We start from the raw sequence: 18,208 nt of genomic DNA on the forward strand, positions 1-18,208 counted from the left end.
TCTGAACAGACAGTGGAAAGAGAAACATGGATGGGTGGATGGGTGGATGAAGAAAACGAGATGGACAAGTGTGAGTTTGCCTGTGAGCTTCACTAGCTTTGGGGAAAGGGGTCTGGTGGACAGAGGTTTGGGTTTCCTGCCTCCTCTGCTTTGGGCTGACCGGGGATCCCTGGCAAGTGGCTCTCCTGGTCCTCATCTGTGGAGATAGCAGCTGAGGTCTGCCTGGCAGGCTTATGGTCACGTCAAACACAACCAAGGCTATCAGGAGTGAGGGCCAGACCATGGGGATGTGTCTGGCAGTCTCATCAGCAGCTCATCTTTTTAGGGATTTGACTTTTGTTTTGACATCAAAAACTGAAATTCCATTTAGTGGCTTTTGGAGACTGGGGATCAGACCTCTTCTCCCTTCATGAGTACTCCAAAATCTGCAGGCCTGGTCACGAGCTCTCCCTCTTGGCCAGACGCCAGAATGAGAGGATGCCAAACCAGGAGTCCCGAGCAGTCGTCGCTGCAGCTGCGCGCACCATGGGTCTATTCGCTCTCATGGCACACCCACTGAGCACCGGGGAGCGGGGGGGGGGCTGCTTCTCTTGTTTAAAACCTTCTAAAGAAAGTCCAGATCACATTGACACAAAGGCAGGAATCAGCCTCTGATTGCAACATCAAGAAACATGGCTGGGTCTTTGCAACAGAGTTAGTTTGGAAAACATTTGTCCCACTTTTGCTGCTTTTTTCTGACTCTCATGCAATTTAACAGCTTCCCCATTAATGCGAAATCCTAACTTCCCCCAGCAATCAATCCATCATTCATTCATTTGATGTATATACCGCCCTTCCAAAACAGGCTCAGGGTGGTTTGCATCAAAACCTCCCTCGCAGGTATTACTTTCTTCGTCCTCTTCCTCTTCCTCCTCCCCCCCCCTCCACTGACTGTGGTGCACTGTTTTGGGCATGCTTGGCCTTCCTGCCCCTCACCCTGGGGGGCCAGCCAGAGCCTGACAGGGAGCAAGCCCCGTTGGGGAGGTGCGAGAACCGAAGGGTCCCCAAGGCCGGCAGATGCCTTACCAGGGTGGTGAAGATGAAGTGGTAGTACTCCGTCATCATCCCCATCGCCATGGCCTGAAAGAGAGAAAAGGGGAGGACGTGTCAGCCAAAGAGAGGGGCCAGAGTTGCTCAGCCAGCAGGCACGCCACGGCTCAGAGACCCAGCCCCGGATCTGCCGCCCCGCAGTGCCCCGGGCAGCCAATGAGACTGCCCTGCTGGGCCCCACAAGGGCAGGACGTTGGGCCTCCCAAGGCAGACGCCGGAGACATTTTCTGCTCGGCTTCAGAATCTCCCAGGGCCTGATGGATTCCCCGCCTCCTCCTTTGGGTGGCTCAGAGTCCTCCATATCGCCTTCCAGTCAGTCCCTAGACGCAGCAAAGGCTTTGCAGGTGGAGATCCCCTGCTAAGTGGGCAAAGAGGCACCTTTTACCGTGGCGATTCCCTTTATTGAGCAGGGGGAGAGTAACTGGCCCCCCATCCACCCCCAGCACAGCATCCCTCCAGTGACTGCTGCTGGTGTCTGTCTGATGTTTCTTTTTAGACTGTGAGCCCTTTGGGGACAGGGAGCCATCTTATTTGTTTGTTATCTCTCTTTGTAAACCGCCCTGAGCCATTTTTGGAAGGGCGGTCTAGAAATCAAATAAATAATAATAATATTCTGTCATGCCCATGTAAAAAACAACAATGACGACAACAATAACAAACCACACAGAGTGTGGTACTGGATGCAGAATCCAGTTTCCTAAGAATTTCAACTTATTTTTTTTTTGAAAAAAGTATTTCAGGTTTCTCGCCCTTATGGCTGTGAAGATTAGACTCGAAAGTCTGAGAACAATACAAATATCTCAGAGACAAGGTGGGGAGTGGAAGAGCCAGATTTCCAGTGGCCAGGAGGTTGGGAGTCTTTTACACCCGGGATAGCTTCCTTCCTTTCCCCGTAACTGGCAGAAAAAATGATGCACCATAGCAGCAATATGGACACCTGTCCAGCTTCCATATGACAAAAACAGATTGCAGAATGATGGGGAATTGTTATGGGTGTTTTGTGGGGTGGGGGCAGAGGCCACCCAGGGGCAGCCTAACTGGTGGCCAAGAAGCCCGCCTGCCTTGACACGCCCCACATCAGCAGCCCCCCGCCCTGCCCTGCTTTCACGTCACTCCTCTAACATGGGACGTGCCTCACCACATCATCAGCCAGGAGTGGCTGGTCGTAACAAGCCGGGGTGGGGGGGTGGGGATCTGTCTCTGCTTTCCAGAGCTCCATCTGCGCCTCTCCCCTCCACCCCGCACACTGCCTGCACGCTGGCCATTTGGCAGCTAATCACACAGCTCTACCTGACAAATGGCCAGCCTGCAGGCAGCACACATGGGGGGAGAGAGGGAAGAAAACCAAGCTCCAGGAAGCAGAAACAGCTGTGCCTCCTTTGCCCCCCCCCAGACTCATTATGAGGAGATGCTCTTGTCACCAACTAAGAAGGATCCCTACCACGGGGGTGTGCGTGTGAGATTTCTCCCGGTTAGTCCAGCATCCCACAGCTGAAGCCCCTGCCCTCGGGATGCTTGCTGCCTCCTCCCTACCCCCCCCCCACTGCCCACCGCGAGCAGCAAGACCAGGAGACGGCGTCCAAGCAAGACAGGGGTCTGCGTTCTTGCCCAACCAGAATGTCTGGCTGGGAAGAGCCTGCAAGTCATGAATCAGCTGCTCTGGAAACAGCCGGGCTATTTCAAGGCATCTCTCTCGGGCAGCCCAGCTGGTGCATTTCTCATTTAGACACCTTTTCTTTTCCCTGATCCAAGATAAATGCAAAGGACCAAAAACAGAGAGAGACCAACATTCCCAGCCTTTCAGCAAGTGCAATGCAGTTGCTGTGGGGTAGGGCTGGCTTTTCATTTGTCACATTTGAATTTGCTTTGATTCCCTTTGCTTTGTGTGGGCCTTTAATGGGTACCCACAAATGCAGCTAATTAGGAAACAAACAACTGACTCGTTGGAGTCAAGCTTATTTTCAGTACTTGGAATATTCCTAGGGTCAAACCAAACTGCAGAGGTAACTGTATGGTTGGGGCCCGGGGGGCGGGGGGGGGATGAGAGCAAGAGCCCGTCTCCAATATTTGTCAATGACATCAGATCAATTAGCACAAATGGAAAGTGCCTGGCAGGAGGCAAAAAAGGCTACCCAAACCGCCTGGAGAAAGAATGCTGATGCCGGCACCCACCCAAAGATGTCAGGTGTCCGAGAGAGAGAGTGATGGAGTTGAAGTGGTGGGCTGGAACCAAGAGCAGGACAAGAACTGGCCAGAGAGGTCGGGGACTGGCGACAAGGCAGACAGCAGCAGGCCCCGCTCCCCTCTGCCCCGCCCCCCCCGCCACCACTGCAGATGTGCCCAGCAGAGAATGTGCCCAGATGTGCCCAGCCAGTGAGAATCCTGAGTCAGACCCATTTCCAGCCAATGTAAAAGCATTTAGTCTTGTTTCTGCAGGAGTATGAGATGCCCGGCTTGTTCCCTCCATGCTGCAGTTTCAGTCAGGGCAGCGGGAGCAGTTGGTCGAAAGGGAAACCGAGGCAGGGATGCGGTGCAGGCAGAGCAAGAGGCTCACCCCTCTCCGGTCCCCGCCTGACACGTCTCACTAGGGCTGAGCCCCTTCACAGTTTGGAGGGGAGGCAGAGAAACCGCTCGGCAACAGGCTCCCCCACAGCTGCTGCTGCTGCCGCCGCCTTCTCCAGCCACCCACCAAGCTCAGCCCACATCCCCGCTCTCCTCCTGAGCAGCCGGGCACAGGGCTGGGGAGCCCGGAGGGGGAGGAGCAGCCAAGCCAGGGGCCCAGCGGGGCGGGAGCGGGGCCTGGCTCCCCTCCCCTCCCCGCTGTCAACGCACACCCTAACCCTAACCCAACGCGGGAGAACAGGTGGGTTCCCCCAGAGGCCGGATCCCGGAGCCAAGCAGAAGGCAACGCAACAGTCCGGGGTGCCGCGCGAGGGGGCCGCACAGGAGCCTGGCATGGGCCAAAGTGTCCGCTGACTGCCAGTCGGCACGCACAGTGAGCTGGCGGCTTCACCACCCGTCCGTGCGTGGCCCGACTGCCTCAACTGCACGTGTCCATTGAGCTCTTTCCTTTTCTAAAAAAAGAACTTTTCAGAGCAAAACACAACCCTTCATCCAGCAAAAACTCATCAAATTAAATACTTTTAAAGCAAAACACACACACAGTCCATTCAACAGTGCCTGGTCCAGAAAGCCTCCCCAGTCGGCTGGCATAACATTTCCACACAAGGGCCAGCTGGGGCAGGGCACTGCAGCTGGGCAGGAACAAAGGCCCCAAGACCCCCTGGTCTCTCGTTCAGCACACGGGACGTTCTCCCGAGTCAAATCCAGGAGAGGGAAAATCCCGACACAAGCTCAGCCTAAGTCTTGCCACAGGTAGAAGGGCTGTGTATTTCCTTTGCAAAGAGTGTGTGTGTGTGTGTGTGTGTGTGTGCGCGTGTGTAAAACACTGGGGAAAGTGTCAACACAACACTGTGCACCCCAAGAAGCACCAGGGTGTGCAATCCTGCCCCAAAGCTTTGCCCTCTAACTGAGGAGTCATTCCTCCCTCCTCCTTTACAAAAACCTGCTTGCAACATGGCTCATGATCGGAGACATTTTCAAAAGCACAGAAGCAGCCGAGAGCCATGGCAAACTGTGAGTACAGCATCTCATCTTCCTCCTGGAAAAGAATCCACAATGGCGAATAAATGCTACTTTGGGGGCAAGGCTGTTTGTTCAGCAGCACTCTGCCTATGTTCAGAAGCTCTCTAGTCAACCTGTGGGGGCAAGGGAAGCCCGTGCCAGTGGAGGCCCAATCCTGCCGCCTCTGGGCACAGGATCTCCAAAAGACGAGAGCTAGCAGGGCCTAGAAGGGGAGAGATCAGTGCCAGCACTGGAGCGGGGCCCCTCAGATGCCCCAGGGCCAACCGATGGCTGGTGCTGAGCTTGAGGCCGGCTGGACTCCTGCCCTGTGCTAGAAGGAGCCCCAGCCTCCCGCCCCTCCTCGGTGCAGAACGGAGCCAATGGACGGCCAGGCCAGCGGGGAGAAGAACACCCCGCGCAGCCAGAGCGCGAAGCTCCGAGGCGGCCGGAGAGCTGGGCTCTGCTCCTCACTCTGCAGCACCGTCCCTCCCAGGCTGGCAGCTTCCACTCCTTGCTGGAGACGGGAGGCCACTGAAGGGCCAGGCAGGCGGTGCCAACGGGAGCCGCCCTTCCTCACCCCTCTCTTTGCATGCAGCCCCTGTCGTTGGCCAGCACTGGGGAGAGAGCCCAGACCCAGAGGCCTGCAGGCAGAGCTCTGCCGGGCTCTCTTGGAGCCTCCCTGCCCCGGCTCCGTGCACATCCCTAGAAGGGGCCACCCAGGTGATCAGGGGCCTGATGGGGCTTTTCAGTTTGGGAAAGAGGCAACCGTGGGCTCACTCAACTGACCAGCAGGACATCCAGCCCCCGGCCCCTCCTCCCAAAGGCCTCCGATCTCCAGCCTCAGAGCACAGAAAGTGCGGCTACAAGGGAGAAGGCCTTTGGCCACCTGCAGAGAGCCTGCCCTTCCCCATCGTGGAACTATGCCCAGCCCTCACCCTTCGGGGCTGAAGGAGAAGGGCTGCCGGGTCAGAGGGTGCTGCGTCCCAGCAAGGACTTTTTTGTTTGGAAGCAGCCATTCGCCCCCACATCCCCCCCACCCACACGGGACTCACCTGCTTGAGGATCTGCACGGCCATCGTGTGAGTGCAGTCAAAGATGATCCGGAACTCCCGGCCTCGCTTCATCTCCTTGAGCAGCGGCCGGGTGTCGTCCGTGTCGAGGGGCAGCTGGCGGATCTTCAGTCGGATGTTGTACCTGGACGGGGCCATGATCAGCTCCTGCAGCCGGATCAGGCCTTGGGGGGAGCAAGGACAACCACCACACAAGACCAGGCACAGTGGGACACGGAGCTCAGCCTCTGCTGCTTTGCTCCACCATCCCCACAGCCCCCCCCCATCAACTGCCTCCCCAGACAAGCTGGCCGGGTGCTCTGTAGCCAGGATGAGGCTCAGAGAAGCCCCGGAAGAGAGAGAAACTGCTGCATCGGCTCCCTGCTTCTAGCTGGTCCCCCCTCTGAAGGGGGTCTCTCTGCTCTTCGGCCCACCTCACCCAGAGGCAAGGAGGGCGGGGGGGGGGGGGCCCTGATGGCCGTGGGACACCCTGGCCTGCCAGCCCCCTTCCCCCAAGGAGCTCTCCGGCAGGAGCTGAAGAGGCCTGAGGAGCCAACGCCACGAAGGAGCAGCAGCCGTCTCCGGGCCTGGCCCCCGAAGAGCCCGTGTGGGGCAGGGGACCCACCCGTGTGGCAAGCAAGTCTGCAGGCTGCCCACTGGGGTAGCAGCCCCTGCTGTGGGGCACCCGTGCCAGAGGGCCACCCACGTGGCTGGCAGGCAGGCTGGGCAAACCAGTTCCTTTGTGTCTGAGGCCACGCCCTGCAACTGCCTTGGGGGCTCAAAATCCCACGGAGACCACCAGCCCAGGGCACACAGCCCCCCCCCACGCCCGTACCCCACGCCACCTTCCCAAGGTCAAGCAGATCTGAAGAGCCTGACAAATTGACTCCTTGGGGTCATTAATTCCACTCTGGCAAAGCACAGCCAGCTGCCTGCAATTATGATATTGCAGGAGACAGAAACGCTCTGCATAAAACACAGCAAGACAGAGACACACCCTTTTACTCTGACAAACGCTGCTTAATTTGGGGGGGGGGCTTTAATTAAAAGGCCACATTCCCAAGTGACAGCGACAGCATGGGAAGCAGCCGGGCGAGGAGGGTGCCCTTGTGGATGTGGTGAAGTGGCACACCCAGCAGAGCCGGCAGCCACGTCGAATGGAAGGGAACGTGCCGGGATCCCTGAGCTGGAGCACCCTGCTTGGGCCGTTCCAGGAAAGAGGTGTGCTTTGTTCCCTGACGCAGGAAGCCTCCAGCCCAGCAGCTGCAGTTTAAGAAGTCCCAGGCCGGCAGCAGGGATTCCTGCCCGGGGCCTTGGAAGGCAGCTGCCTGTCAGAGTCAGTGAAGCTGGACCAGAAGGTCGAGGACGCTGCTGCTGCTGCTTGGAGGAAGACATCATCACCTTCCCTTTTGCCATCTTTGTGCCTTGGGAAATAGTGGCGGGAAGCTGGCAACAAGGCACAGCCTCACGGGGGCATTTCCCAGGGAGGATCAAGACCTCCTGCCACGCCGGACAAGGCCACGGCTGTCCAGCCCACAGAGCTGTGCTTGCATCATGCTACAGCACGCACGCACACACACACACAACCATTTCAAAAGACTTCCTGGACACTCTCAAGTGACCTGCAGGACGTCAGCGTCTCCCTAGACATGCATCACGGTGTCAGCTTCACGGCCTGGCCCCTCCGAAGGCTCTGCCCCGGCTCTGCTTCAGGTCGGCAGGCCGAGTTTGGGCCTCGCGGCTCTTTGCAGAGAAGGGCCCTTCGGCACCCCCTGGGCTGCCTACCTGTGCTGTCATCATAGACCACGGTCGCCGACCTCCACTTCAGGTACTGCACCAGGTCCAGAATGGCATGGCTGAGCGAGGCATAGTCCGGGTAGAGGTTCACATAGAAGGTGTCCTTGTTATCCAAAGGGTGATGCTTCCACCGCAGCTGGATGTGGGGGACTTCCAAGGCATTGCAGATGGACTGGACGGCATTGGTACAGGAGCCCTGGGAAGGCCCAAAGATGGCAACCACACCCAGCGCAAGCTGGTCGCAGGCTAGAAGGCAAAGGGATCAAGGCTGTCAGTCACAGTCCAGGTGGGAAACCAAGCCAGAGGCAGATGGGGAACCCGGGGGCTCCAGTCAAAGTCTTGGCCAGCTCACATGGCCAGACATACATGAGGAGGGACGTGGCCCACGTGGGACTGGGCACCTTTTTTCACGCAAAAATTGCCCCATTGCTTCACTCAGCCAGCATGTACAACCCAACCGAGAATCTGCCCGTGGGTTGCTTTGGACGAGACCACCCAGCCAGTGCTCTTTGGATCTCACAAGTACGTGGAGGAGGCTCCATTCTGTCACCAATGCTTTTTAACATTTACTTGAAACCGCTGGGTGAGGTCATCAGGAGATTTGGTGCAGGGTGTTATCAGTATGCCGATGACACCCAAATCTATTTCTCCTTATCACCAGGAAACGGCATTCACTCCCTAAATGCCTGCCTACAGGCAGAAATGGGCTGGATGAGGGATAACAAATTGAAGCTGAATCCAAGCAAGATGGAGGTGCTCATTGTGGGGGATCAGAATTTGAGGGATGAGCTAGATCTTCCTGTGCTGGAAGCAGTTAAACTCCTCCAGAAGGAACAGGTACAGAGCTCTTGGATCCAGGCCTCACTCTGGTATCTCAGGTGGAGGCTATGGCCCAGAGCGTTTTCTATCAACTTTGGTTGATTCGACAGCTGCGAATGGTTCATTGAAGAGAATGGTCTCAAAACAGTGGTGCACCAGCTGGTAGCCTCCAGGCTTGACTACTGCAATGCGCTCTGCATGGGGCTGCCTTTGTACGTAGTTCAGAAACTTCAGTTAGTTCAACATGCGGCAGCCAGACTGGTCTCTTGGATAATCCTGAGATACCATATTATGCCTGTCTTAAAACACTTGCACTGCCTGCCGATATGCTTCCGGGCAAAATACAAAGTGGTGATAATTACCTTTAAAGCTCTGAACAGCTTGGGTCTGGACTACTTTAAAGAGCACCTTCTTCTGTATGTTCCCCAGCGCACGTTGAGGTCATCTGGAGAGGTCCATCTCCAGTTACAACTGGTACATCTGGTGGCGACTCGGAACTGGGCCTTCTCTGTAGCTGCCCCTGGCCTATGGAATGCACTCCCGGCAGATATCTGCAGTTTAGGCTCGGCCTTTAGGAGAGCCCTGAAAACTTATTTGTTTGGCCCGGCCTTCGAAGGTTTTTTAATTGTTTGGGGGTATTTTAATTGTTGTAAAATTGTTTTTATATTGTTTTAAGTTGTGTGTTTTAGATGGTGTTTGTTTTATGACTTTTTAAACTTGCTGTGAACTGCCCAGAGCCTTTGGATGGGGCGGTCGATCAATGTAACAAACAAACAAACAAACAAACGGGCTGCACAGAGAAGCTCCTTCTCAGGACCAGAATATCCCGTGAGGTCCAACTTGCAACTGGAAGACCCAGGTCAAATGTCTGCTCCACTCTGGCATAAGGGGATGCATGCCTTGGCCCTTCCCTCCCACTCAGCCTCAGTTTTCCAGTCTGTAAAACAGGAACAGCAGTGGGGATGGAAGACCAATGCAAATGCTGCTGTCTACAGCAGACACCGCCTGCTTTTACAGAAATATGTCTCCAGAGCCAACCAATTCTTCCCAACCATTCTTCAAGGTCACTTGTTCTTACAAACATATCTGTACATGGTGTAATGAAAATTAGGAACAAACTCAGAAAAAGAGGAACTGTGGAAATATTGCCGAGATTTCCCTGTGACAGAGGATGGGAGGACCACACAGCCCGATGGAGGAGTCCTCCTTGCCCAGTGGGAGGGGATTCCATTTGGGGCACGCAAATCTGCTTGGGATGAACTAAAATGATTGCTCAGGTTCTGAGCCTGAGTGAGGGAGCGCACTGCACTCTGGATCTGCTGCAAGGATTGGCTTATGGTTGACTTCCTATTATTCATGTCTCCTTTCCAGGCTGGCTTGAAAATGTTTCCCCCAGTGAGCAACTGGGCACAAGAACCATATGTATGAGACCATCCAGGGACTGCAAAAAAAACACAGTCTGCTCAGATGCTTCTGTTTGGGTGTGGGAGGATGGGGCATTGTGAGTACACACACACACACACACAGGCTGCATTTTTCAGGGAAATTCTTTCCAGTAGTCTTTATCGGGTAATGCACAAGTCTTAAGTAGCAGAGCATTAATTAAACACAAGGGAGAGGTGTTTTGTTTTGCTTAAAAAATCCTAACCTTGTTTACTTGTCACATTCCATTAGCATTTCCTCTAAGTGGAACCAGACAATAGTCTTAAGAAACTTTAATGATAAGAGCTGGTTAACCTGAGTGGTGGATGGTAGATGGGCCTTTGCTCACGGAAGGGTGAAGCTTTGAGAAGGAAAAGGGATACGCTTTGGCTGAGGGTCAAAGTGGGAAGCTTTCCAGATGCAGCACCCCCATGAGAGCCACTCGCTTGGTGCTCGGCAAGAGAGCCGAGTCTGATCTCTGGGCATTTTGGACTCTGCAACGGGGCAGAACCGATCCAAAGTAACCCAGCAAACGACTGGGGACGCCTGTTGCCATCAGCCAAGAGTAGAAGCTGCCTCTGGCTTCAGCACTTCCCCAATTCATCAAGTCCTAAAGCTCTGGGAAACCTTTCAGCCCCTCGGTTGCTAGCCCACAATGTCCCAAATTCCTCTCACCAGCAGAAGGCCCCAAATTCCCTCCCGGGCAGCATCTCCAAGATGGGGCTGAGGGAGTCTAGGGGTGTGCAAACCTGCTTGACGTTCGACAGGTTTGACGTTGAGCCGGATCAGTTCAACGGTCCGGGTTGAACCAAAACACCCCGTTTGGTCCGACCTCAGACCGAACCCCCCCCGCCCCAACTTTTCAGGGGTTCGTGAACATTCGCACACTTTTTTAAAAAAAGAAATATATATGTTTTTTGCCTTACTCCCCCTTGGGGGAGGTCCTGGAGGCAGCGGGTGGGTGGGTGTGTCCCGCAGTGTGTGTCCCCCTCCCCCTGCCGCCTCTCTTTATAGCCCCCTGCAGCCAGTTTGGCCGGCTCTTCGACTGGTTTTCAGCCTTCTCCCAGTGGCCCAGAAGCCATTTTGGAGGCTGCGTGCCTGTGCAATTGGCCTCTGTGTGGCCCAGCCAGGAGTTTGACAGTTGGCACTGTCAAAAAGACAGTCAAAATGAATAGAAGAAATGAAGGTGTTATGAATCCTCATAGGGATTCATTGATGGAATTTATACACCAAAGAATCCAACACTTGAAAAATAGTGACCACACATTTTGCTCCATAACTCCACTTCTACAAGGGCTAGAGCTTAGCTTTTTTTTTTTTTTTTAATGAAGGCTGGGAATCTGGGGGAATTAATAGGAGGGATCCAAATCTTGAATAGATTCGAATCGAACCAGGCGCGATTTGATTTGGACCCAGATCTAGCCAATGGGCCACGGGGGTGATTTGTTTTGTCTCCAAATCACCCGAATCAGCTTGTTTCGGGTACAAATCGATTTGTACCCAAATCAATTTGCACATCCCTATTTATTTATTAATTCAATTTCTATACCGCCCTTCCAAAAAATGGCTCAGGGTGGTTCACACAGAGAAATAACAAATAAATAAGATGGCTCCCTCTCCCCAAAGGGCTCACAATCTAAAAAGAAACACCAGACAGGCACCAGCAACAGTCACTGGAAGTCCTGTTCTGGGGGTGGATGGGGGGGCAGTTACTCTCCCCCTGCTAAATAAAGAGAATCACCACGTCAAAGGGTGCCTCTTTAGCAGGGATTACAGGGTTTGCTCTTGGTTTTGTTTTTGTTTTTAAATGGAGCAAAGCCCAAACAACTCGTAACTCAATATTCCGGGAGGTTCCGTCACAGCCACGCGCCCCCCCCCCCCCCCACTTCCATCTAAACAACTGAAGGTGGTAACCGGAATAAGGACTTCGGAAAAGGAAACTCCAGTTGTCAACGCAATCTCTTCCGAGGCACTTACGGCAGAGGCCTTTTGCCGCCTCCAAGGAGCGGCTCTTCTCTGCTGTTGCTGTGCTGCTGGAAATGAAGGTCCCGGGGACAGGGCGCATCCATGGCCTCTAACAGCCTTGTCTCTTTACTTCCGTGCAAGGTGAAATGAAAGCAAAGCCCTGCACATGCTCCAGGGGGTCCGTAACACACCAGACCCACTGAGAGAGAGCAGCAGACGATGGAGAAGGGCTTTTTAGCATGGGTGGATGAGCCAGGGAGCATGAGCCCAAGTGCCACCTGGAGAGCGAAAGAGATCCAGCCTAGTTCTCGGATCAGGGCCAGGACCAGAGCGCGGAGCCCTTCACTGGGCAGAACCCGAAAGCTGCGGAGGGGACACACTCACCTTTCTTGGTAGCTTCGAAGCTGTCGTGGAAGTGTATCCTCTGGATATCATAGGTCAGAGTGGTGTTGGGTAACAAAGTCCTATTCCTATTGATAATGTTGGCAGAGAACCGGAAGGCTTGCTCTTCAGCATTCATGCCCTGGGCATTGGGGCCATCGGCATATTCAAAGATGCCTCCTGCAAGACAACAACAAGAAGGAGGGCAGGTTAGCAGCCAGCCACAGCCAGGGAGGCTTCGCCTCCACGGCTGCAAGCCAAGGGCCGTGGCCCCCTTCCTCCCAGGACTGGGCTGCAGAGAAGGCGCCATCGCCCTCGGTGTGTCCCCCCAGGGATGGCGGTGCTGGTTTCATTCAACACAGACCCTGCGAGGGCCGACAGGCAGCCCCTCCTGCTCAGGCAAACGTGGCGGGAAGCCACCACTGGCCATGCCTCCCAGGCAGGTGCTGATGGGGATGCGCATCTCCACACTCGCTGTCCGAGGCTGGCAAACACCAAGGCCCCTTGGGTCCCTCTGTGATGCCCCAGAAAGCCTGACAGGGTCCTGAATGGGCACTGCTGCTGCAGCGGCCCCCCATGTCTGGAGGGGGAGGTCACGCCGTTGCATCACCACCACCAGCAGCGTCATCAGGAGCTCAACCAAACACCAATCTGAACGTAATCAAGACACTTGGAATCTACTGGGGAGCAACACCAACAGCCACCTGGTGAGAAACGTGACTGGGTGTGGACGGAAAACTCTGGCTAGTTTTTCCATGACAATGGCTGCCTGAAAATGGGGTTTTCTTCCTGAATGAATTGAAAGAAAGCAGGATGCAAAGCAGTCCTTGTGACACACACAAGATACCAGCCACTGGAGGCTTGGCTGACCACTGGCGTGAGTGTGTGTGAAATGCAGCCCCCCCACCACCACAGCATCCCTCACACCAAGAGCAGAGAGAGAGCCTCACCCCTTCCAGGGCCTGAGCGTTGTCCCCTTGGGCTGATGAGCACTCCTGTCATCACACCCAGCTTCCCACAGCCCCCCCCCCGCCCAAGCCTGCAGATGCTTCTGCGCTGCTGAGATCCATGTTGGGTCCTCCCGCCAACACACCAGCCATCCTTCTGCGCCTCTCACACCAGCTTAAGAGCCTTGGAAGATCCCTGCCCAATCAGGTCCAAGCGCCATCTGCGCCAGGAACCCGCACCACACTTCAAGGCAGAGAAGTGCCAAAATTGCCGACAATCTCTTGGTCAAAGGAGGCCTCCCCTTGGGCAGTCCTGAATCCACTGCCAGCCAGTTTCATGGGATGACCCCAAATCCAAATATTATGGCAGAAGAAAGAGGGGAAAACTCTCACTCATTGTCTTCCAAACACCACTCATGTCCCACCCATCTCTAGCGGTCCTCTCTCCCCCCTAACTTAGTTTGCTTTGGGGAAAGGCGATGGCCATTTCTTGACTGCACTGCTCATATACACAAGCCAAGGTTCAAAGCAGGAGTCGCTTTCTACACCTCCTCCTTATTACTATTTAGTACACAGAGATACAGATTATTACTATTATTCTTTTTTATATAAACCGCTTTGCAAACCTTTTATTGAAAACTGGGATATAGATAGTAGCAGCAGCAGCAGCAGCTCTGCAATCTAATCTTCCAAATCCAGCATTATGTCTTCCTTAGACATGTTGTATATTGCAACAGAGTAATAAAGAAACCTTCAGTTTAAGATGAGAATAAGACGCTTTCCATTTTCACTCATGCTATAAAAACATGGACATTGGAAGCTGAAGTGCCGATCGTCCGTGCCATACAGGCTGTGCAGATCTGTGTACACTCTCGTATGTTAGGCTGGCATTCAACTCAAGCTCCATGCACCCACATGTTGCCTTGGTCTTCCAGCTCAACACTGGGTTGTGGAGGAATGCATCCAGGCAGAAATCCAACAGGTGCAGCGATTTCCCTGACAGCTCCATTTCTATATGTATTTGTTTGAAGAATAGCAACTTCACATTTGAGTTATTTAAGGATTCTTGATTGAATGCCAGGTGCAGCGACATGTTACATTTTAATGCAATTATAAGCCCTAGAACTTCATCTCATACCTCCACTGGGCTCAGTTTGCCAGACACCTTCTCTGGGGCGAGGGGGCGGAATCCATTCAGGCACATGAGTATCTGCATGCCAGCCCCCCACCCCCCGCCCCAGTGCAGTGAAGAAGCAAGGGCCCCGCCCTCTTTCCCAGTCCTGCTGTCACCCCTTTGTCATTTAGGGCCAAACCACCTTCCTGGCTGGCTCCCTATTTCTGTTAAAGTAACATTTTTTGAACGGTTAGGCTTAATGGCTTTAGCAACATGCCTCCCATTGACCTATGTGTAGAGCAGCCTAGCACTTGGGGCACTGTTCCCAGTCTGACAACCAATAATTCCCGCACAAAGTTCTTGGGACCACTCAGGATCAAGTCCAGGTCATGCCCCCTCTGGCCAGCTCCTTGGCCAGTTGTTTCAAGGCATGCTCATTTTCGGGAACCTTTTGCAACCAACACTTTTGCTCACAGGGGTCAGAATATCTGTGGACATTCTTTGGCATCAGCACAAATGCAGCTAGGCCAGGTGACAGGCAGCCTTTAGCCTATTCGATACGGGGAGAAATGGATTTCCTGTCCCTTCCACATCTCCCAGTTCATCACCCGTCCTTGCATTTCACTCCACCACGCCCCCCCCCGCCCCGGCTTGCCTCCGAGTTGAGAGAAGCAGAAACTCCCTTTGGATCCGACTTGCGCACATCACGGAGCACCAGCGTTTTGCTGCACAGAAGCTCTTCATGCCTTTCTCCCTCCCCCAAGGAGAACAGCTCATGTCGCCTTGTCACAAAGCCCTTCACAAGGCTGGTCCTCGACTCCCCACTGGCAGCCCTTCCGACGGGGGCACCAGCAGCAGGGCCCGGGCGGCAGCCCCCTAATTGCCATGCCTTGTTCCAGCCATGTAGGGATGCTCTTGCCCCCCCCCCGCCCGCCGCCGCTCGCGGAGAGAGACCTCAGCCAGGCACTCTCTGATTAACAAGCAACTCAAAATAATTAATGGATGAATGCAAGGCACAGATGCAGCCCAGAACAGATGGATCTCCCGATTTATTAGCGGAAAGCAAGCCTCCCTTTTCGGTGTCAGGAGAGCTTGTCCGCGGCTGTATCTTAAAACAGCTGGATCTTGGGGAATTCTCCAGGCACTTAATTATAGCTTGTTGATTTGTATTCTGCCCTCCCTCCAAGAAGCATCCCTGGGAATTCTCCTCTTTTATCTTCATGAGGACTCTGTGAGGTAGACTGCACTGAGAGGGAGGGGCTGCCCAGAGTCATCCGGCTGAGGGAGGATTCAGACCGCAGCCTCCTCCGTTCACACCCACCAGGACAGGGGTTGCCAGCCTTTGGATCCCCAGATAGTGGTGGTCTACAGCTCCCATCACCCTCTGCCACAATGGCCTGTGGCTGGGGGTTATGGGAGTTGCAGTCCACCCACATCTGGGGACCAGAGTTGGAAACCTCTGCAACAGGATATGGTGATGCTCCTCACTTAGGTGGCTGTAACAGGAGAGGAGACCAATTTGGAGAGGAAGGAACCCCCCCCCCCACCCAAGGGTGCTTAGGTGAAATAATCAAACCTCTGTGTTCAAGGGCAGTCTACCTCCAGCATGCCTTCACACCAAGCCTGTGAGTTCGCTGGAAGCCTCTGGCCGGCAGCACAACCAGATGGACCTTTGACCTCAGCTGGCAGGAGCTCTTGGGTTGGTCTCCACACTGCCCCCGCCTCTCTCCAAAAAGCCAGGCGCGCCACACTGGACAGGCAGAGAGAGATGTCCATTGTTGCCACGCATTCCCTACCAAGGAAAACCAGACTCTGGAGCTCACGGGATGCTGGCGTGTCGCACAAGGCTGAGTCTTTGGCTTCTGCTTGCACTCTGCGGGGTGGGGGAGAGACGGGGTGCCATCAGGCGCCTCCCTCTCACAGGAACACAGGAAGCTGCCCCATGCCGAGTCAGGCCATCGGTCCATCTAGTTCAGGATTGTCTACACGGACCGGCAGCGGCTTCTCCAAGGCTGCAGGCGGGAGTCTCTCTCCCAGCCCTGCCTGGAGATGCCGCCAGGGACTCGTGAGCTGGGGTCTACTGCATGCAAGCCGGCAGGCAGGCAGGTAGGTGCTCTTCCACTGAGCGACGGCCCCATCCCCTGAGAGGACAACCTCACCGCAGGCAGCGGTGCTTGCATGCAGCCTCCCATCCAAAGGGAAGCCAGGGCAAACCCTGCTGAGCCAAGGGGAGCATTCATGCTGGCGACTGCAAGACCGGCCCTCCCCCGCTACCTCCCCCCTCCCTGGGTGTTTCCTCGGGCTCTGGCCATGCCATTTGCCGCTGTAAGGGCGGGGGGAGGAAGGAGGCCGGCGCGACCCAGCATGCAAGTGGAGCTCCTTGGCAATGGCTTCTGCGGAGACTTTCTCCCCATTCCGGGTTGCCAGGGTCCTCCCAAGGAGAAGCTCCAGAGAATTCTCCTGTGGTTCCCCCACATTCCTTGCTGAAAGCGGTGCGAAGTTCCAGCCACCAGTGGAGAGGAGCCAGAAAAGGGAAGGAGTGCCCAGCACTGCATGAGGCAGACAGTTCCACCGTCGAACAGTTCCTTCCTGCCACTAGGAAATGCTCCCTCCTGTCCCGCCTAGAGCTGCTCCCTGGCCCTTTCAGCCCGTCGGTTCTAGAGCTTCTTCCCTCTGGAGCCAGAGGGGGAACGCCCGCTCCTTCTCCAGTGTCCAGCACAGCCCCCAACGCCACAAGCCCATGCTGCTCCCCCCCCCGCCTATTTCCCCCATGAAGTAATTATGAGGCGACAGCCCTTTCCCATCACTGCCGCTGCACTCTGACTCCAACTGGAGGGGATCAATTATTCAGAATAATACAGCCAGCGAGGAGCTTCTCATTCGCGCGCCACATCAGCAAGGCCTGAGCCGCTGCCAAGTATCCTCCAGCAACGAAAACACGGAATGCGGAGAGGCGGGAGACCATCTGCTCCTTCTGCCCGGCACAGCCTGCGATGGCAGCGGAAGTGGGTGAAGCCGGCAGCAGCTCTGCCACGAGAGCGGGGGGGGGGGCCTCTCTGGGGTGTGCGGGGAAGGGGGGCGGAGGGCCCTGCTCCTCTGCCCCCTGTGGATGGGGGCCCCTCTTCCAGAGCCACCATTCCTCATCCGCCCACAGCGTCTTCCAGGGCTGAGATTCCCTCTCACGACCACCACGACCACCACGACAAGCAGCTTCATGTTGCCTTGATGAGTAAACGGCTGCTCTGGAGCCTGCTCCTTTTCAAGGGGAGCTTTTCGGGCCCCCACCCTGCCTTCTTAGGAGACAATGCATCAGAACTGGGGCTGGGATTACATCTGTACTTGAGCCAAAAGAAATTAACACCCCAGGCATCCATTTGGACATAATAGGCTTTTCTTCAAGGAAGGGCGCACAGCCAGCGTGTGGCCATGAGACAGCAGCTGGGAGCTGATAACCTATTTCCGATTCACAGCAGACTGGGGCTCCGCTGCCACCACTAGGCCTCACAGCCATGTCGCCAGAGTTGCAGGGAACCTAGGAAGTGATGCCGGTCCATGCAAAGGGGCTGCAAAACTTGCCTTTTGTGAAAAGGTGCCATGGGAGGGAGGGAGGGAGGGGCGGCCAGGCAAAGTCTTAATGCGATTACCCCACACAGGGGTTTGGTCGCGATCCCCAGCACGAACCGAACCCAGCCTTCTGGACAGAGCCTGGCTCCACGGGCCAGCTTTGAACAGCGGAAGCACAGAAGGACATGCTCCCGGGGCCTCCACCGACAGTTCGCCTGGCACAGCTGGAAAAGACCTGCCTCTCTGAAACCCTGGAGAGCCAAGGAGACTGGACTCTACTTCCAAAGTGCTCGCAAGAAGCCCGCAGGGGGTAGCTTCGTTTCCACACATTCCCGTTCCAAAGAAGAGATACATCCCATAATACGAGTGCTCCCACTCACGGCCAAGGCCAAGGCAGCTTCCTGTATTCATAAGAGCCGTCTTGGACACAATGTTTG

General features: G+C 55.2%; 1 protein-coding gene across 5 annotated transcripts in view; it reads right to left on the reverse strand.

The window, feature by feature from the left end:
* GRIK3 (glutamate ionotropic receptor kainate type subunit 3) overlaps positions 1-18,208 on the reverse strand; it is a 179,193-nt gene that overhangs the window by 55,139 nt on the left and 105,846 nt on the right. For all 5 annotated transcript variants that reach the window (XM_053268204.1, XM_053268202.1, XM_053268200.1 and 2 more), the window contains exons 2-5: positions 12,150-12,326; positions 7,548-7,805; positions 5,766-5,947; positions 1,066-1,119 (exon numbers count right to left, since the gene is read on the reverse strand). In XM_053268204.1, the coding sequence (XP_053124179.1) occupies positions 1,066-1,119; positions 5,766-5,947; positions 7,548-7,805; positions 12,150-12,285 (630 nt within the window). In that variant the 5' untranslated portion in view covers positions 12,286-12,326. The remainder of the gene's footprint in view (positions 1-1,065; positions 1,120-5,765; positions 5,948-7,547; positions 7,806-12,149; positions 12,327-18,208) is intronic.

Source organism: Hemicordylus capensis, chromosome 7 (assembly GCF_027244095.1).
Source record: "Hemicordylus capensis ecotype Gifberg chromosome 7, rHemCap1.1.pri, whole genome shotgun sequence".
NCBI lineage: Eukaryota > Metazoa > Chordata > Lepidosauria > Squamata > Cordylidae > Hemicordylus > Hemicordylus capensis.